At 38.6% G+C, this 20704-nt stretch overlaps 1 protein-coding gene across 3 annotated transcripts in view; it reads right to left on the bottom strand.

Moving 5' to 3' along the window:
• SPOPL (speckle type BTB/POZ protein like) overlaps nt 1–20704 on the bottom strand; it is a 60668-nt gene that overhangs the window by 14235 nt on the left and 25729 nt on the right. For all 3 annotated transcript variants that reach the window (XM_048870412.2, XM_048870409.2, XM_048870408.2), the window contains 6 exons: nt 16733–16869; nt 16423–16544; nt 15955–16106; nt 11756–11883; nt 2601–2778; nt 2444–2499 (listed from right to left, as the gene is read on the bottom strand). In XM_048870412.2, the coding sequence (XP_048726369.1) occupies nt 2444–2499; nt 2601–2778; nt 11756–11883; nt 15955–16106; nt 16423–16544; nt 16733–16810 (714 nt within the window). In that variant the 5' untranslated portion in view covers nt 16811–16869. The remainder of the gene's footprint in view (nt 1–2443; nt 2500–2600; nt 2779–11755; nt 11884–15954; nt 16107–16422; nt 16545–16732; nt 16870–20704) is intronic.

The following is a 20704-nucleotide window of genomic DNA, read 5'->3' as shown; positions in this document are numbered from 1 at the left end:
AATGATTGTTTAGTTGAAAATCCTCATGAACATTAAAGTTAGTCAGTGATATTCAACTATGGATTTTTATTTTGGTTTATTTATTTATTTTTTTGCTAGGTTCTGCAGGTGATCCAGATCTATGGGCTTTCATAGTTGCATTGTTATCCAGGTGGCCTGCTTCAAAATCTTACTTCCTATGTATGCTAAGGAAGGAGGAAGCTTGCAACCAACTACACCAGCTCAGTTTCTGAGCTTCACAGGCTTGAGCTGCTGTGATTTTCACCAGACAATCCAGCTGCCCAGTCTACATTTATGGTTCCCTATACTCCTTGGCTGCAAGCTGGAGTCTATCTTGCTGCTGCCTAGCTACGTGGAACAGGATAGTGAGTAAGCCCTGTAATAGAGCTGCAGGAAGTCCCAACAGAGAGACAGAAAAAAGCCTTTCAGGCGCCTGAGTGCAGCAAAATGGTGAATTCCATGTCATCTTGGAAAAATACCAAATTTTAGACTCAATGATTTCATGGCCCATCGGTCACTAATTGTGATGAAGGGTTCCTGCAAACCCAGGAAAAATATACTGCATCATTAAATGCTTTGTTCATATTTTCAATGTTATCTTCACACCCATAAAGGCTAGAAAGAGAACCAAGATTCTAGCGCATAATACTGCTCCAAGGGCTGAAATCCATGGCAAGTTCTATAGCTGCAGAACTATGGAATACACAGATTCAGGCCTAGAACAATTCAGATGAATGTCATCTCCAGATCTAATAGGGGTTTACAAGGGCTCCAAGACGAGGAGTAATGGTCTCAAGTTGCGGTGGGGGAGGTTTAGGTTGGATATTAGGAAAAACTTTTTCACTAGGAGGGTGGTGAAACACTGGAATGGGTTACCTAGGGAGGTGGTGGAATCTCCTTCCTTAGAAGTTTTTAAGGTCAGGCTTGACAAAGCCCTGGCTGGGATGATTTAGTTGGGAATTGGTCCTGCTTTGAGCAGGGGGTTGGACTACATGACCTCCTGAGGTCCCTTCCAACCCTGATATTCTATGTTACAGCTAAGGTACAACTGGAATAGTTTAGCCATTGTCTATTGGATAACCGTGCCCAAGGAGGAGATATTAGAGATTTTGGGACAACTAGCATGTGATAGTTTCTTGAGACTGTATGTCCTTCCTAGAGTTTCAAAATTTGTTAGGTTGCCCCATCTCTCAAGGAGGTGATGACATTCATGTGGTGGCCCCAATCACTGAGAGCTAGCTTTCACTAACCAAGAGGAGAAAGAGTCAAGTTTGCATGAAGTGGCACTGATTTACTTCAATGCTTTTAGAACCAGGGCTTGCAAAGCTAACCCAAATCCAGTCAGAGCAAGCAGTACAGTTACCTATTCTGCAGTAGCTCCCCAATTCTATAGTACTGGAGAAATTGCTAGAATTTGAAAGGTTTCGGAGTAACAGCCGTGTTAGTCTGTAATCGCAAAAAGAAAAGGAGTACTTGTGGCACCTTAGAGACTAACCAATTTATCTGAGCATAAGCTTTCATGAGCTACAGTATGCATCCGATGAAGTGAGCTGTAGCTCACGAAAGCTTATGCTCAAATAAACTGGTTAGTCTCTAAGGTGCCACAAGTACTCCTTTTCTTTTTTTCTAGAATTTGAAGTATTCTTTTCCATTACATAGGTAGATGGCTCCTCACTGTAGGAGATATAAAGAGCATGAAGCAATCTGGACTTATTAAACTACTATCCCTGTAGACCAGTTGTATGCATGAAGTGTTTGTGGAATCTGTGGTTAAGAGAAGGATCTCAGTCTCCCCTCAAGGCTTCACTGAGAAGTTAATTTGAGTTACAACTCTAACCCTAACTCTAGACATGTACACATAAATCCCTTAACTCAAGTGGGGTGATGCTTTTAACTCTAGTTGGCTGGCTCATAAGTGGTATAGGCTACAGCTGATGTGAGTGCAACTTGCCAGCTGCTAATACAACTACTCTAGTGTGGACATGGCATAGCTCCACTTGAATGCCACTAGTTCTGCAGTATCTTACCACAATTCTCCTTGTGTGCTCAGAAACGACAGACAAATGTTCACAATTCACTGAAGCCTCCTTGGCTCATCTTACTGCAGCACAAAGAACCAGGGGATACACCCCAAAAGTCTTAGTGCCACACAAAGATGAGTGAACCATCAGCATGGACAGAGCAGCTCAAGTGTAATTTCACAATGTGGCCACTCTCATTTGAGCTACGCTAGTTTGAGAGAAGATAGCTTGAGTTACCGACATAGGGTGGCGTCAACTCAATGATATCTTGAGATATCTACCTGGTTGATATAACTTTTTCCATATTAAGTACTCCCTTTTATCTTTCTCAATCCATGAAGTACAATTGAGTTTTCTATAAATTTTTCCTTTTCTTTGGAATCAGAACGAGAATGGCACCTTAAACTTTCAGTCCCGCTTACCTTTTTGCTTTCCTCCATTTCATGTTCAAACATTGCATTAAAAACTGGTGAACGAGCTGTAGCAAAAGAATTAAGCATTAAATACAATTAAATAGCCGAATTTTAACATTTTTATTTAATAAAAAAAATATGTTACAATACAAAAGTAAAAAAGTACCTGCAAGGACAGACTTATGAGCTTTGAATTCTTGTCCTCCTACACAAAAACTGCAATCTGTAAATCTTGTGGTTTCCCAGAGATTCCCTAAATCTTCTGCTAGTCGACATTCAGGTACCTTCAGAGTGTTTGTATTAGACTGTCCTGATATATTTACTGAGTCTTGGACCACGCTTACCTAACAGAAAATCACAGTAAGATGGAAACTCCTTCATAACTGATGCCAATGATCATTAAATTTTAGCACCTACACTAGAACTTGAGTAATTCTTAGACAAAGCAAGAATATGATTGGTGGTTCTGCCTCTCCCCCACAACCCTAAACCAGTCAAAATGCAATAGTGGAAAAGACTACATTTCAAAGAGGCTAGGTTTTATGGAACAATACTAGAGCCAAAGAAACAAACTTTTTAAGGCGTGTAAGAGAAATAAGCTTTTTCTTTTCAAGGATACAAACTCTGTTCATTTAGTGCAGTTATCTGACCAAGACAAAAATCAAGAGCATGATGCCACAAACAGCATGATAAAAAGGCCAGAGATTAAATGAAAGGCAGAAACTATTCTTGGGAGAGAAATGGAATCTCTAATTAAAAATTATTGCTATTTCGGAGACAATCAACAAAATATAAGACCCTCCACACACCTGAGAAACAGAACACATATCAGTAAGTGTTGTTGGTTTAAAGGCTCTACCTTTACTGAACCCAAACTGATTAAGTGAGCACAGAAGAAGCAGAGTTTCATAAAAGTGATCCTGGGTAGTTCTTATCAGTAAATTACCCCAATTAGTCAAAATGAACTTGTACAACTTTATTTAAAATGGTAGACTGATAAAGCAAATGAACTAGGTACCAGTAAAATACAGCTCTTTCATTATTCAGTTTGCCTTTGCCCCACAGGAGCACAAATTAAATGTGGATACTTTCCTCTTAAAGAGTTTTAAAGTGGTTCTTCTAGAAAAAATGAGTCTGTAATGTAGCATAGAGGCACCATATAAACTCAAATGTTTGTGCATAAGATGTTAAATTTGGTTTTAAATTAAATTAAACCAAGAAGATTGTGAAAGATGTGCATCTGAAGTGGTTCTTGACTTTTATTTCCCCTCCCTGTATTTTGCTGGCTTTTTTTGTCTTTGGGAAGGAATGGAAAGATGATAGTGGTGTTTTTGAGGGTATGTCTACACTGCAACTAAAAACCTGCGGCTGGCCCATGCCAGCTGACTCAGGCTTGCAGGGATCAGGCTATAGGGGCTGTTTAATTCCAGAGTAAACACTTGGGGTTGGGCTGCTACCCAGGCTCTAGGACCCTTTGAGGTGGGACAGCCTGAGAATGCAGGCTGCAGCCCAAGCCCCAACCTCTATACCACAATGAAACAGCCCCTTAGCCCATGCCTGAGCCACCTGGCATGGACCAGCGGCAAGTTTTTAATTTAAGCGTAGATATACCTTGCGAGTCTGCTCACAGACTGAACACCATCTTTTTGCTCTATGGTGATGGGGAAACAAATGAGGAACAGCTGAGCAGGGGGCCTGATCTGGTGAAAATGCCTGGAAATTCTACTCTCCTTTAGGGAGCTTAAAGTGAGCCAAAGCAGTCTTGAGAAACCATGGACTGGTGCCAGTCCCCGAAATCTCCTTAAAGTTTAGGAAGGTAGCATGCTGGTCCCTGGTATCAAAGAGATTGAGAAACATTGAGCTAAAGGATCTTGATCCGTGATTCTCCAAATTAAGCTATAGAAATTTAGAAGTGGAATAGATAAGGTGACAGCACTCAACTGACTGCTCTGTTTGGAGTTCCAGAGCCAGAGAACATGGTTCAAAGGCAGAAGGAGGTGGCCAAGCCCCATGGACATGTCTGAGTTGAACAACCTAAACTTCATCTGAGCAGTCTAAATGTCAGATAAGGAAAGGAAGGATGGTCCAGTGGTTAAAACACTAATGTAGAACTTGGGTTCAATTCCCTGCCTCGCCACAGACTTCATGCGTGACTTTGGGCAATTCCTGAGGCCTAGGTCTGTACTACGAAATGCTGCCAGTTTAGTTGTCAATCTACCGGGGGGGGGGGGGGGGGGGACACTTCACACATCCTAAGTGATAGGGTTATTCTGGCCACCTCGCTGTAGATGCAACGATACTAGCAGAGGTGTAAAAAGAAAAGGAGTACTTGTGGCACCTTAGAGACTAACCAATTTATTTGAGCATAAGCTTTCGTGAGCTACAGCTCACTTCATCGGATGCTCATGAAAGCTTATGCTCAAATAAATTGGTTCATCCTAAGGTGCCACAAGTACTCCTTTTCTTTTTGTGAATACAGACTAACACGGCTGTTACTCTGAAACCTAGCAGAGGTGTGTTTCTGTTGGCATAGCTAATGTCATTCAGGAAGGTGATGTAGCTATGCTAGCAGAACTCTTTCTGCTAGTTTACATTGTATCTACACAAGGGAGTTCTGTCAATATAGGGACAACAGCCACAGCTCTGTAGTGTATTCAAGACCCGAGCATGTCCTTCTGCTTCAGTTCCCCCTCTGTAAAATGGGGTACAATAGTACTTTCCTATCTCACAGGGATGTTGAGATGATAAAAACTTTAAAGACTGTGATACTCTGATATTATGATAAGAAAGGCCATACAAGTACCTAAGTGATCTAGATCACGATCCAGAAAAGGTCTATGACATTAGCTTAAGTTAACAGGATATTATATAATTTTTTTCATCTGCACAATTTTAATGTTAGGCTACACATTTTATTACAGTAAGGGATAATGAATTAGCTACTTAAATATTACATACTGACCCCAAAAGCTAAGTTTCACAATCTCTGCTACAGCCATAATGATTAGTGTCAGTTTTTGGATGCCTGTTACATTGGCATTTTTTTCTGTGGCTGTTTTAAAACAACCCTGAACTATGTTCTCACCCCCTCCCCCCGCTTATAAATCCTCATTATCACAAGTTTATAACTCAACCATTAAAAACTTCTCAGGGCAGAAATTTTCAACTACCACATATTTTCCTAGTGAAAACACAGCATACTGGGCTTTAGTAGTACTGAAAAGACCACCAATGGCAACATGCAACAAAGTGGAGGGCCACAGCTAATCTGCATGCTAATATGTACATAAATGGTGCAATTTGGTAACAGTCCACATAATCCCAAGCAATCTCACTCTACATTCCTTTCTCCAACGATCACACCATCCCCACTACGCCCCTCATTTCTTATGTTAGATTTATCTTTGTCTTCTCCCACTCTTCCATCCTCCTGTCCCCTTTTCCTTAGTCCCTTTTTTATGAGCCTATAAGAATGAAGAAAGTTTAAGGCCAGAAAGTATCATCGTGATCATCTAGTCTGACCTCCTGCACATTGAGACCACAGAACTCGCCCACCCACTCCTGTCATAGACCCATAACCTCTGGCTGAATTACTGAAGTCCTCAAATCATGATTTAAAGACTTCATGTTACAGAGATTCAACCATTTACTACAATAGAACCTCAGAGTTTTGAACACATGGGGAATGGAGGCTGTTCATAACTCTGAAATGTTCATAACTCCACGAAAGCTTATGCTCAAATGAATTTGTTAGTCTCGAAGTTGCCACAAGCACTCCTGTTCTTTTTTCTGAACAGAATTGTTATGGTTGTTCTTTCAAAAGTTTCCAACTGAACACTGACTTAATACAGCTTTGAAACTATTATGCAGAAGAAAAATGCTGCTTTTAACCATCTTAATTTAAATGAAACAAGCACAGAAACAGTTTTCTTATCTTGTCAAATCATTTTTTATAAACTTTCCCTTTATTTTTTTAGTGGTTTACTTTTAAACACAGTACTTTTTTTTACTGCATTTGCGTGCGTGCACATGTGTTGCAGGGGCCGGAGGGGCGGTTTTGTTGCTGCCTGATTGTGTACTTCCAGTTCCAAATGAGGTGTGTGCTTGACCAGTCAGTTTGGTAACTCTGGTGTTTGTAATACTGAGGTTCTACTGTAGTTTAAACCTGCAAGTGACCCATTCCCTATGCTGCAGAGCAGTGTTTCTCAAACTTTTTGTACTGGCGACCCCCTTTGGGCTCAAAAAATTGTACCACCTCCATACCATACTAACACTTGAAAAAATGTCAACACCCTACCCTAAATATCATTAAGAAAATTATTAATAATACTCAGGGACTGGCATGAGAGGGTGGCAAGCACGTCAACTGCCCAGGGCCCCATGCCAAAGCGGGCCCTGCGAAGCTAAGTTACATGCCTCAGCTCTGGGCTGCAGGGCTTGGGCTTGAGCCCCGGGTGGCGAGGCTCGGGCTTTGACTTGAGCCTCACCGTCTGGGGCTGAAGCACGTAACTTAGTTTCAAGCGGCCCTCTGTGGCGTAGGGCTCTGCTTGCCACCCCCGAATGCCAGTCTTGCACTTATGACCCCCTAAACCCATCCCATGACCCCCTCAGGTTGAGAAACATTGCTGTAGAGGAAGGCAAAAATAACCCTAGGATCTCTGCCAATCTTGTAACATGGGAGACCGGAATTGCACACAAGTATTCCAGACGAGGTGTTACCAGTGCCTTGTATAATGGTACTAACACTTTCCTATCTCTATTGGAAATACCTCGCCTGATACATCCTAAGATCACATTAGGCTGTTTCATGGCTGCATCACATTGGTGGCTCAAAGTTATCCTGTGATCAACTAATACACCTAGGTATTTCTCCTCTCTGCTGCTTCCAACTGATAAATCCCCAGTTTATAGTAAAAATTCTTGTTGTTAGTCCCTAAGTGCATGACCTCGCACTTTGCACTATTCAATTTCATCCAATTTTTATCACTCCACTTTTCAAGGTCATCCAGATCTTCCTGTATGATATTCCGGTCCTCCTCCATTTTGGCAATACTTCCCAACTTTATTATTAGCAACCATAAATTTATACGAATTGAACTGTAAGAGTTTTTTTTTTTTTAAAACGCCACTGAAGGCTAAGTTTCCTATTTAAATTTTACAAAACTGGCATAGGCAAAAACCAAAATATTGAAAATATCCTGAATAGATTATTTTCTATTTGTGATAGAATATCCTGCAATAATGAAAATTAAGGCAATAATCCTGTAAACGCTTCAAAAGGTATATAAAATTACTCAGAGGAATAATCCCATTGACTTCAGTGGGCCTACTCTTGCTTAAGGTTAAGAATACACAAGTATTTGCAATTTTTTTTTCTTGAACTCAATGATAAAATCGGTGTCATTTCCAAACAAAGTTGCTCCAATGTTAACAATGAAAAGTTATTTAGACTTTCAATATGTAAACAAAGTCACTATGACCTTTTTTATATGTACAGGCCAGGACTTTTTAAGATTCTCTCTCTCCTAAATGCATATTTAGGCAAATAGGATTTTCAAAAGCACCTGCACGACTCACTGGCACAAGTCCCATTGTGATCAAACTAAAATCCTGATGGATTCCTTGACTTGTGAAAAATCAGTGTGTCAGAGGATGGTGTTGGTTGCACATATAGCACTGGCTATTTGTTGTGTTTGAGTTTTGTTGTTCTCACAGGCCCTGGACTTGCCTCTTTCACAACAGAGTCACAATTAAAATTCTAAACTTCTCAGGAGAAAAGAAAACTATACAAAATTAAAAATTATACTACTAATAAAGTAATAAATACAACATATCTACATTAGTACTTTAAGATTATAAAATGGGGGAAAAGTAAAGAACTAGCAACATGTAAATAAAAAGGTTAACCTTAAAAAATAAATTGAAATTGAAAATTGATTAAAAATCATGCTTTTTATCCATCCTGTTACTTCTCAGTGGTGACTCATCTTCTTAAGCAGCTGAGCATAACCCTGCTTGGCTGTTTGGCACTCCAGTCTTTGCTGTGACTGAAAGCATAACCATATCACCATATCCTGCTGGCCACAGGAACACTAGCAACATATTACAAAAGACAGTCTCGTGTGCAGCACTCTATATTAAATCTGAGGCAGACTGAATAATCCCCCTTCACCCTGCATAGAAGGAAAAAGAGTGCGAGGTTCTGCCTCCTTGACTTGGAGTTCTGGAACCCCATTAAGTGACTCCCCCTGAAAACCAGGGCTAGGTGTATCTACTAATTTTTTTTCCAAACTGTGCATACAGGTAGATTCACTTATTAGTAACCTCTTTGTTGCCAGCAAAAAAGTTGCCATTATTCAGCAGTTATTCATAAGCAGCAGGCAGGTTTGTGGGGTTCTAGCCAGGGAAGGAAGTGCTGGGAACGTGCCTTCTCTGGCTGCAGATTTGTAAAGGGAAATCATGCTTTACCAAAGCCATGTTGACACTTCCCCAACATATTGTGTTTAGCTAGGTGCCTGATAATTCTGTTCTTTACTATAGTTCCAACCAATTTGCCAGATATTGAAGTTATGCTTACTGGCCTTTAATTGCCAGGATCACCTCTAGAGCCTTTTTATTTTTTTAAAACAAAAAAATCAGCATTACATTAGCTATCATCCAGTAATTTGGTACAGAGGCTGATTTAAGTGATAGGTTACATACCACAGTTACAGTTCTGCAATTTCATACTTGAGCTCCTTCTGAACTCTTGGGGGAATACCTTCTGACTTAATAACTGTTAAATTTATCAATTTGTTCCAAAACCCATTCTATTGACATCTCAATCTGGGACAGTTCCTCAGATTTGTCACCTCTCCCTGTGCGGTGGGAGGGGAGGTTGTGGGAGGCAGCAACAGGGGATCATGAGGGCCCACTGAGCCATGCAATATACTTGTCCCTGTGAGCTAGAGTGGGAGGCTGTGGGGAGGGCAACAGTGGGGAGAGAAACCATGTAGCTCGGCAGGCCCCAAAACACCCTTGCCTCCCTGAGGAAAGCCCTAGTACCTACACCGCAGCCTCCCTCCCCAATGCTGCTCTGCCCACAGCTTCCCCACCCAGCCACAGCACCAAGACTCCAGCAGGGGATGCGGGCTACCCAGTCCCTTAGTTCCTGTATGGTCACCAGGTGGAGGCAGGTTTGCAGGGCTGCAGTCAGGGAAGGAAGCACTGGGATGTGCCAAGCACTGGCATGTCTTTCCTTGACTGTAGGCCTGCTAATCTACCTAGGGCCAGGGGCTTCCTTCCCCCAAAAAAGTTCTCAATATATGGCATGCCATTTAAGAATATCCAAATCCCACTAACGTCAAAGTGAAAGGGATGGGATTGGTTCCTGGCAAAACATTGCTATTTACCAGAAGTTGTCAATATCAGGATTGCTACAAAGCAGCTTCCACAGTATAACATTATAATTTAAAAAAGTAGTAATTACTGATTTTTGGCTAGGAACTGTCTCCAGGCCTGTGTATAAGTGATGTAAAAACAGGGATTCAGAATTAAAGCTGAAAAAATATTGTCATTTGTAGGTGGGTTCCTTTGTCATAGTGCCTCAAAACTGTGTGAAGTCTTTCACATAGCAGCCTAAAAGCTACAACAGAATAGTGGAATAAGTGCAGTTTAAGCAGGATTTCAACCTTAATTATATAGCCTTTGCTTGGGTGTTAAGCCAGAAGTTATTTTAACAAATTTATTGTAAACTACTAAATATAATGCTTCTTTCTGCCTTTAGAGGCAGAATATCTCTAACACTTAATATTAGCCAATGATATTTTGAAAATACAGAGAATTTTAATAGGAAAGAAATATTTGTTTTGAGATTGAATATGTTTGAATTAATTATTAGGAATACTAATTTCTTAATAGAACAGATAAGTCTCCTATGTTCAAAATTATATATGTATTTTATCTTTAAACTTATGTAGTGCAAGTCATTTTCAAACATAAATGCTATCAGGTAAAGCTAGTTTGGTGTAAATTATTTGATGCTGGGCAGGTTTTAAAAAGAGCTCATGAGCATCCTCGCATAACCATCAAGTATTTTCTACATTTGCTTTTATCAACCAAATAATTGTATTCAGAATAAATTCATCATGCAACTAATTTAACTTGTCTGTCTAAGTGAAAATAAGATGCACTATATTTGCACCATCTTGTCTCAGGGGCCACATTTCAATTATTCTTCCTACACAGCATAATGACATATAATTAAGTTGTAATCTTGCCAAGACAATTTTACACATTTCCTGTAAATACGCAGATCAAAGCAAACTTATTAGCAGTTAAAGCATCTATCATCCCCCTAAGCCACTAATCAGTCCATGGCAGCAGTGATAACCTGCCAATGTCTATTTAATACCAGATGCACTAAGATCACAACTGTTCTCTGGGTTCCATTTTTAAAAAGTCATAAGCTGTCTTACTGGATTTTAGTATGACCGTTTAGGTTACTGGCATGATTTATTATGATTTACATTTTATTTCCTCATATATTTCTCCATGAGGCTAAAATTAACTCCATGATATACACTAAGTATACAGGTATTTATTCTGTTCTGATTTAAGTAACCTGCATGTTTGTTCACACTGTAGTGTTATAAAGGTAATAAGTTATACAACTAGCCTTCAGGCTAAAATCCAAAATATAAGTCAGAGCAGTACACCTACAGTAGTTCGATTTTAAGAATTTAAATATATCAATTTTTAAATTCCCTCTCATGAGCAGAAGTTGCTGTAGGAATCTTGCCACTGGCTGAGAAATTAAGACAGCTATTTATTAAAGAACTGATGTCCATTTTACTTGAGAAACTTGCTCACTTGCTAAAATGTACTAGTTATGATTGTAGTATTCTTTCCTATTGACATTTAGCTTATTTTGTAATAGCGGTCTAGGATAAAAATGAATTCCTGAGCTAGTGGAGAACAGTTTGATTGTTCTTCTAAATAGATTTTTACTGAAAAGAGCAACCTCACTATACTTGAGTTTCCATCTATGGGATTTATCAACCACCATTTGTAAAAGAAGCTCTACAGCTCATTCCCTAGTCACTCGGAGAAGTCCAATAGGTTCACTGTCATAAGATCACACCCGTTTTGGTATTTAGTACACACACACACACACACACACACATATATATATCAAGGAAGGAAATACTCAACACACCATATTCACATTATGGTTTTAAACTTGCTAATTTACTATATTTGCAAAAAAGTACATAATTTTATTAAACAGAATCTTTTTGCTTCGATTTTTAAAAGCTATCTTAATTAGTTAAAAACCCATACCTCACAAAATAATGTAAGCTTGTCATCTGGTAACAAACCATTAGCTTCATCAAGTAAAAAATCTCTTCGGATAAATTTTTTAAAACCCCAATCCTTGCCTTGCACAAATCGATATGCTCTTTGGCTTTCTGGTAAAAGACAAAAGAAACAGAATAGGTATGCTCAAGCAAAACATTTTGTTAAACAGAAAGATATGGGGTAACTGAGCTTAAAAAAAACAATACTGAGAAAGCTTAACAGTTAAACTGACTTTAGTTAAATCAATTTAACAAACTTCATATATTGTGTCATTTCTTAGAAAATCCTAAACAATATTTACTTTGTTTTTAAAAGACTTGTCCAGAATAATTTTCTCTATATTGTTCTCTAGAATCGTCTAGGATAATCTTATTTGTACTAAATCAAGGACTATTCATTTAGATATTTCCTCTCTAGCTACAAGCTAATTTGTATAGTCACCCAAGCTGGTTGGGAAAAATTTTTTAACCAGACAACTCTGATTATTCAAAAGCAAAATTGTTTGTGAGAAAGGGTTGGTTCTGATTAATTTTTTGAAAAAAAGTTTTGAAATTGTCAATTTGTTTTGACAAAAAAAAAAAAACCCCAAAAGTCCTGTTTTTCAGGTCAAAATGACCTTTCTTTAGATATTTTAAAATTATTTTATGATAAAATATAAAACAATAAAAGCAGTTGTTTTGATTTTGATGTCTCAACTGATGTCATTTGAATTTTTTAGATTTTGGTTAATGAGTTTTCAAGATTTCAACTCAGTCCCTTTTGGGTCAGGAAATTTTTTCAAAATCTATGAATAAAAAACTAGGTCGGAGGAAGAGATGTACTAGTTCTAAAATCCTGAAGGACACCGTGACCAGAACAATATCACATCACAATTGTCCCTTCTGGACTTACAGTCTAGGAGTTCTATTCAGTAACTACAGAAAATACCCCCTTTCTTTAGTAAATCAGTTAGTTTTAAATGCAAAATGTATTTTAATAAACTTTTTCTTGTATATCCAGCACATTTTAAAATAGCTTTATTTAACTAAAAGATTTTAAAATGCTGTTCTTGTGCATTTCAATGAATTTTCATACAAAGAGGGCTTGAACCATTCACCATAATAAAAAAAAATGTAAATATCAAGAATCTAAATGAGTATGTCAAGCTATAAAATTGCCTAAATAAGTTTATATAAATATCATATATCCTCCTGGTTAGCAAAAAGTACCAAGTTTAGTGTAATGGCTACATTTAGTCTAAGTCAACCATGTTTTAATGGATATCAACCAATGAAACTCACCCTCTCTTTAGGGAAATACAAAGAAATACAGATGAAAAATAAGATTAAAGTCATTTAAATCAAGGTTTCCTGTTTGCTGATTAAATAATTTAAATCAATAATGTTATATTGCTTTGATTAGAGTCAATCCACTCAACTTTAAGGCATCTAGGGGCATGTTTTTGATTCTTCTTGACCAACATCTCAAAACACATAACACTGTAAAACTTCAATCACAAAATAACTTCCAGAAAAAGGAAACAAAACAATGGGTGTTCAAATTCACTATCTCTAGAATTAGCCTAGCAATAACCTCCAACTTCATGTGTTAAAATTAGAAAGCTATCTAGAAAAAAGCAGCAACCAAAATTAAACTGAAAACACAACAGTTTGTCAGGGGTTTACAATACCAGAGAAGTGAAGCAACATGAAAATAGTTACTACACTAGAATTTAAACAATTAAAAGGATCAGTCTTTATCCATTCCACACACAACTCCCTTCACATCAAGGAGAACTGTGGACAGAGCTCTGCATCTTTAGTCAACATCCTAGAGCTTGGATAGCCATCCTTTTGTGTTGTATTTAAGTCTAAATAAAAATAAAGCAGCTCCAGATTCAGGAGTCAATAGGAACCTAAATAAAATAATTGGAAAGGCAATGAAAATAAGATTCAAGAGTACAGGTATTCAACCATAGGGCCCAAAAGTGACTCAAAACTTAAGAGTTGCCACTACAAAAACTGCAAGGTGTGATGTTTGCTTATTTGTGATTTCTGATTTTCAAACTAGAGTAAACAACCCAAAACACTGGTTTCAGCATTTCTTGCTAGTCAGTGTTTAAAATAAAAAATGAATGAAAAAGTAATAGCTCTCTCACAACATACGATCCCTCTTCACGTCTTATATGAAATGGACATGTATATTAGACATCATGCACCACACCTTTAATTAATTGCATGAATGGATAGGGAGATTGTATTAAACTAAATAAAGGATGTTTTCCTGTCAACACATACAGGAGTAAACGAGAAGGCTTAAAGGGATGGAATATGTTGTTTCCATCTATGGTAGACAGGAGAGGAAGAACTAACTTTGGCAGACATAGAATTTGCATATTATAATATTAGCCCAAGACACATCTGTACAGGATTCTATGTTGTATTATTTGGGACCTGTGTTCTGTTTATGGAAATAATTTAAGTAATGCACATAGGTGTAGTTATGTAAAGGGAGAAATTACAGGCGGTATACCCTGAGGAGTCTGGGTCATCCTGAGATAGAAAGCAATAAGGACCCAAAAACTCAAGGAAGCCCAGTGGTTCCTACGGTGTGCTCTGAATTTCCCATCCAGAGATCTGCCAACTTGTGCAGGCATCATTTTGAGTGTCTGAACATTTAAACAGTTAACTAACTGCATTGCTGTACAGTCTCATCATATTTGGTGTTTTTCTTAAGCACTCCAGCCCCTTGAATCATGTAGTTACAGGAGAATCTGAAATGTCATGTTAAAAAAAAAAAAGTTTCTAGACCTCATCCTGTGAGAGAAAAGTTTGAAAACATGAAACCAAAGGCTCAAAAGCAAGAAGGCATATGTCAAGGTTCCTTCCCCACTCTGAACTCTAGGATACAGATGCAGGGACCTGCATGAAACCCCCCGCTAAGCTTATTTTTACCAGCTTAGGTTAAAACTTCCCCAAGGTACAAACTATTTTACCTTTTGCCCCTGGACTTTATTGCTGCCACCACCAAGCGTCTAACAAATATATAACAGGGAAAGAGCCCGCTTGGAAACGTCTTTCCCCCCAAAATCCTCCCAAACCCGACACCTCCTTTCCTGGGGAAGGCTTGATAAAAATCCTCACCAATTTGCATAGGTGAACACAGACCCAAACCCTTGGATCTTAAGAACATGAAAAAGCAATCAGGTTCTTAAAAGATCAGAAAAAAGTAAAAGAATCACCTCTGTAAAATCAGGAAGGTAAATACCTTACAGGGTAATCAGATTCAAAACACAGAGAATCCCTTTAGGCAAAACCTTAAGTTACAAAAAGACACAAAAACAGGAATATACATTCCATTCAGCACAACTTATTTTATCAGCCATTTAAACAAAACAGAATCTAACGCATATCTGACTAGATTGCTTATTAGCTCTTTACAGGAGTTCTGACCTGCATTCCTGCTCTGGTCCCCGCAAAAGCAACACACAGACAGAGAGAACCTTTGTTTCTCCCCCCCCTCCAGCTTTGAAAGTATCTTGTCTCCTCATCAGTCATTTTGGTCAGGTGCCATCGAAGTTGTCTTAGCTTCTTAAGCCTTTACAGGTGAAAGGGTTTTTCCTCTGGCCAGAAGGGATTTAAAGGTGTTTACCCTTCCCTTTATTTTTATGACAGCATATATACAAAGAACCCCAACGTATATATGGATATATATATGGATTGACTGTACTGCAAACTGGGAAGAAATAGATCAAAGTTTAGAGTTTTTACACATGTGTAAAGAGATGTCAATAAAAAGTATTTCAACTTAACGTAATTAATATGGCAATCAATCAGCAAGTATCAGCGTATGATCAACAATAAGTAAATAAATCCACTAAAAAAGAAGCAAAATTGGGGTAACATAAAACAGAACCCACTGTAAGAGCCAGATAACAGAATAAAGATTGAATCTGAAATGACTATGGTTAGCAATTACAATTTATGAGATTAGCTCAATGTTCATAAAGGTGGAAAATATGAAATAAGATTTTTTTTTTAAATTGAATGAAGATCATATGAGGATCTTAAACATTAGATACTTTAAAGTTTGCCTCAGAGTTAAATCCTCTATTTTAAAAGTAAAAGTAAATTCATTTCAGAGTTTAATTTCATGGGGATTTCCTTAAAATCCTGCATTACACCATTTGTAATTCCACTTACCCATTGCTTTTGTTTCTTCTCTTTTAGCATTCAGAAGGGAAAATTTGAATTTTGCTCTGACTTCACTTTTTGGACAACTGACTAAAAGCAAATATAATGACAGGTAGTCTTTGCTTTCATCATCTAAACCCTTTGGGTTTACTCTCAGGCACCTGAAACAAAATGTAAAGGACTAAATTTTAAATTGGACAGAATAAATTTAGAAACATTTTGATAATACATCATGATGATGTACACCAACAAGTAAATGTTTCCCTTGTATTCCCCTCTCCCTCTATGATTGCTATAACCATGACTTATCCGAAAAACACTAGATACTTAGTATTATAAGCCTTTCAGAATCTTCTCTTGATTCAGTATGTTATTTAACTTTTCAACCCTTTAAGTTAAAAAGATCACAAACAACTGATAAGTCTCTAAGGTGCCACAAGTACTCCTTTTCTTTTTGATAAAAAGAAGAGATCTTACCACTTCATTTTGTCATTTGGCCCTGATGAAAATGTAGAACTCTTTAAAACTTCACCCATTTCTTCTCGGCAAAAACTGAAGTTATTAATGGTCCACATGTAGGAAAATTTTACTACTTTCACCTGAACAAAAGATGTAGAAAATTACTTCAAATTGATACTTCAGTTTTTAAATCACTTGTCATATAGGTAACTGCTACCAATGAGAATAGTTCAATTGTCAGCACTGTTCAAATTGTTATCAGAAAAACATTTGCCTAGACTGATCTTGTGAAAAGAAAAACCCAATCACTGACATTTGTATAAGTTACCTGTGTGTAACACCAGCTTTCGGCCACAGGTCCACTGGACATCTCTCCAGGTGGTGGAGGGGTGGGGACTCTCGACATTGCCACCTTTATTGCAGATTTACAGTGTCACGGCAGCAGTCCACACTTCAGCAATTTTCCTACAAAAAATAAGATTATTATATTTAATAAAATGGAGTGACCAAAGAATAGTTCAATGGTGGTGGGGGGAGGAAATAAGCCTATTACTACATTTTGGTACCCCAGCTATTGTTTTAACTGTGTAGTTTTGAAATTCCATTCGGTAAATTACTGAAAGTATCAAAAGCAACACCTAGCAGAGAAGGCAATAGTTTGTGTTTAAATCTACATTAGCCTAAAATATTCTTGTTGTGGTTTACTCTTACATCTCAGTATCATGTTTTCTCCAACATACTAGAAGTTGAGACAAACTGGAATATTGTAAAGCATGTTCCTACAATAAAATATTTTAGAAAAATTCCCAGCACACGAAGCCTCTTTTAACCAAGTCCCTAACTATCACTGAAACTAGAACGTGACCACCATACTATACGTTTGATAACCACGGACAGTTTTGTTTCTATAAATACAAAAATTATTTAACTAAATACCACAAACATTTTATAAGAATTCACATTTTCTGATAAAAGGGACTTAAATAAGACTACCATATTTTCCCCAGTATTTTATGAATCACACTAAATATGGATTTTTGCCTAACTTTAAGTATATTTTATCACTTTTGTCCCAAAGTCAATTTTTAAAAATTGTTTCAGTATGCTTTATATATGAAGCAACATAGCTAACTCTTAATGACAGAAAAAGCATACATATTTGTATTAAAATGGTAATGACTGGTTACAATCCAGATTAAGTTCTGAAATCTTATTTTACTCATGTTTGAGTCTAACAAGTAACTACACTCACCTATATTGACAATTATTACACTGAATAAGGAAAAAACACAGTCTTGCAGATGGCACTGAAACAGGAAAAAAAATGCATGAAACTTTCTAAAATGAAAAAACCACCACCAATAAATATTACATTTTCCTTTGCCTCCCTCCATGGCCATTGTTTGCCTGCATTCCTACTAAATTTTAGTTTTGCCGATCCTTTCAACCAAATTAAAAAACACAAATTTGATTAGTTGCACCACTTGGTTAAACATACCAAAATAGCTTTTTTCCTTCTTCTCCTCCCCCCACCTCCAAGGTCTGTCCCCTTCTCTTTCTTCTTCCTACAGCTGTCTTCCTATAACTAAGCTTGTATGTTCTCCCCCAAGCCTCAAAGATACTCTCCTCACTGGTTTCTCCAAGAAGGTACTAGCCTGGTATTCAGAATGAAGTCTGCAGAAACTGAACCCTTCTCTACTACATGGGAGCCACAAAAGCCAGAGGGCTCTGCATTTCCCCAGCAAGACCCAGCCTGAGATATCATAGAGAACCCCAGCAGGTTTGGTACAGAGATGGACTAGGGGGAGGGAGCTGGGCCAAAAGGCCTCTTACCACACTCTATGGTGGTGGCAGGTAGTCCATGCTGCATTGGCAGCCTGAGGGGAGACAGCGAGTGAGCAGTCAAGAGCATGGCTGCTGTTGCAGGCTCTATGGACTTATTATGAGCATGGTCCTCCCAGAGGCACACTGGCAGCACTCCTTCCATGGTGATGAGGAGAAGGAGCTGCTTGTCCTGGAGCCAGTTTTTCCCAATCCTGCCCAAGAGCAAAGAACTGGGTGACACGACTGAGACTGAGCTGTGAGGAGGAACTATGTCCTGTCCATAGAGCAGGCTGAGCTCCATTAAAGAGAGAGAGATTTTCTTTTTGCCTCTGGCCTTTTCCAGCCTAGTTCATTCCCTGAAGGGGCACCAGCTGCTGGAAATGCCTGAAAAGGGGAAGCAGTGCTGAGGAGACAGTCTTCCTTAAACACAAATGCTATCTTTGGGCACAACTAGGAATTAGATGGACAAATGTTGTCCCAAATTGTTAGAAATTTGAACAAAGTTTGGAATTTCCCCTCAGAAAAATTTCACAACAACAAGGTCTGGCTAGATCACCACAGGAGGTTGGTAAGACAGGAGGGAATTCAGGGAAGAGGACATTCCACTCCCGCCAGCGGCAGATAGATCTGTCCTGTCCTCAAGCCAAAATCAGGCTGATGTACCCATTGTAACAGATCGGTGGACCTTTGAATGATTTCTTTCCTCTCAGCCTCAGCAATTTTCCTTAGCTGTGCTCTCTGACAAACTCTGGTCAAATAGTTACTCTGCTTCTAGTAGCCAGAAATTTTTCCTTCCCCACACAGAGGACAAGTGGTGGTAGAATCTTCATCCCCTTCACATTCTCCTAAGACCCCTGGCCTTGGTTTAATTTTCTCAGCCAGCAGTGCCATCAACAGAAGCCCCCCATACTACCCCACCCCCATCATCCTTTGCCACAGAGACAAAGCAGCTTTCCTATGTAATCCACTATAGGAAACTGGAGCCCCAGTATAATGGGGTGGAATATCTTCCACAAACACTCCTAGAATTTAAGATTCCAGGAAACATGTTGTTACCACCATGCCACCACGAGAGGAAAGTCAAAGTGCATTACATGCATATTCTTTGATCCAGTAACTAGCTTCCTGCCTGCATCAGTCTTGATTCAACAGTTTTAACCTCAAAAGCAGCAAAAAGTAAATGCTGCCGTGCTTTCCTGCAGCAACATAATCTTCACCTCCCTATCACAAAGCCAGACTTTCAGTTAACTTTTTCCAAATCAATGTGTTAATGAGATTTTTTTTTTTAAGTTGTACATGCAGCATACAATCTCAATTTTACTGCAGTACATATTTACTTGGGTTTTCCTTGGCTGCTGGTTGTAGCTCAGCTATCAGAGGATCATCTATGTCTGTCACTCATTTTAGATACTTTTTAACTCTCAAAACAAGTCTAGTTAGCATTTATAGGAGTCTAAAACCTAAAGTATCAGATGTAAGTACCTTAAAAAGAGCCACAGCACACGTGAAATTTTTATGGGAAAGAGTTTTATTATACATAGTTCTAAATGTGATTACATGCTAGACCTTCTAAAGTTGTATTGCAATAGTATAACGTTTTAAAATAGATGTATGGATACCTATTTAAATAATGGGCCTCCAATAATTTATCCTTTAACTACACCTCTACCCTGATATAACATGATCCAATATAACGCGGGTTTGCATACAACTCGGTAAAGCTCCGACATGCTGCTCTGAGCAGCATGTTAAGGGTGCTGGGCCAGGGCCGAGGGGTTGGATAAGAGGCAGAGGGTCTCGGGGGCAGTCAGGGGCTCCCCCCACAGAGTCTGGGACGCAGAAGCTCTGGGGGGGCACTTTTGGGGGTCCCACAGTCCCAGAGTGGCCTGGGGGATTAGTGTGGGGCCAGGAGCAGCCCGCGTTATATTGGGGTAGAGGTGTATTCAGATCGTACGCCACTCCTAAGCACAGGATAAAGCTTACTGAATACCTATGATTTGAAGTTTACTTACGTTTTCTACTCAAAAGTTAAGCAGTGAAGAATGATTTAGGAAGCCTGCTGAGGACCACACCTGTTATGCTGTAAGATCTGTTCCAACACTCAGTGCAAAAAAACGTAGTCAATGAAAACTTACTCTATTCTAAATAAATTTTGAAGCATTTCATATCAGACCATTCCATCTTAAAGAAAAATGCTTCAGTTAAAGAAAATACACTTATACTCATAGCACCATTTTGCAATGTAGATTGCTAATGCTCAGTTCACTATCTTTGATAGCCTTTTCTCTGCCTAAGTTTCTTCAGTGGGCTGCAAACTTCCCTGTTCTCCCATTCCACCATCATACAATTAAAACTATACTATTGGCAATTCTTACGTGTCTTCCGTAGTAAATGAATGAACAGACTCTGGAACAAATATGTGTGTGTAAGTTATAAAAAGCTTCTGGTCTGAAACCACTTGGGTGTGTCTCTCACC

Source organism: Caretta caretta, chromosome 11 (genome assembly GCF_965140235.1).
Source record: "Caretta caretta isolate rCarCar2 chromosome 11, rCarCar1.hap1, whole genome shotgun sequence".
NCBI classification, from domain to species: Eukaryota; Metazoa; Chordata; order Testudines; family Cheloniidae; genus Caretta; species Caretta caretta.
The sequence above is the reverse complement of the archived record's forward strand: the minus strand, read 5'-3'. Positions and strand labels throughout refer to the sequence as shown.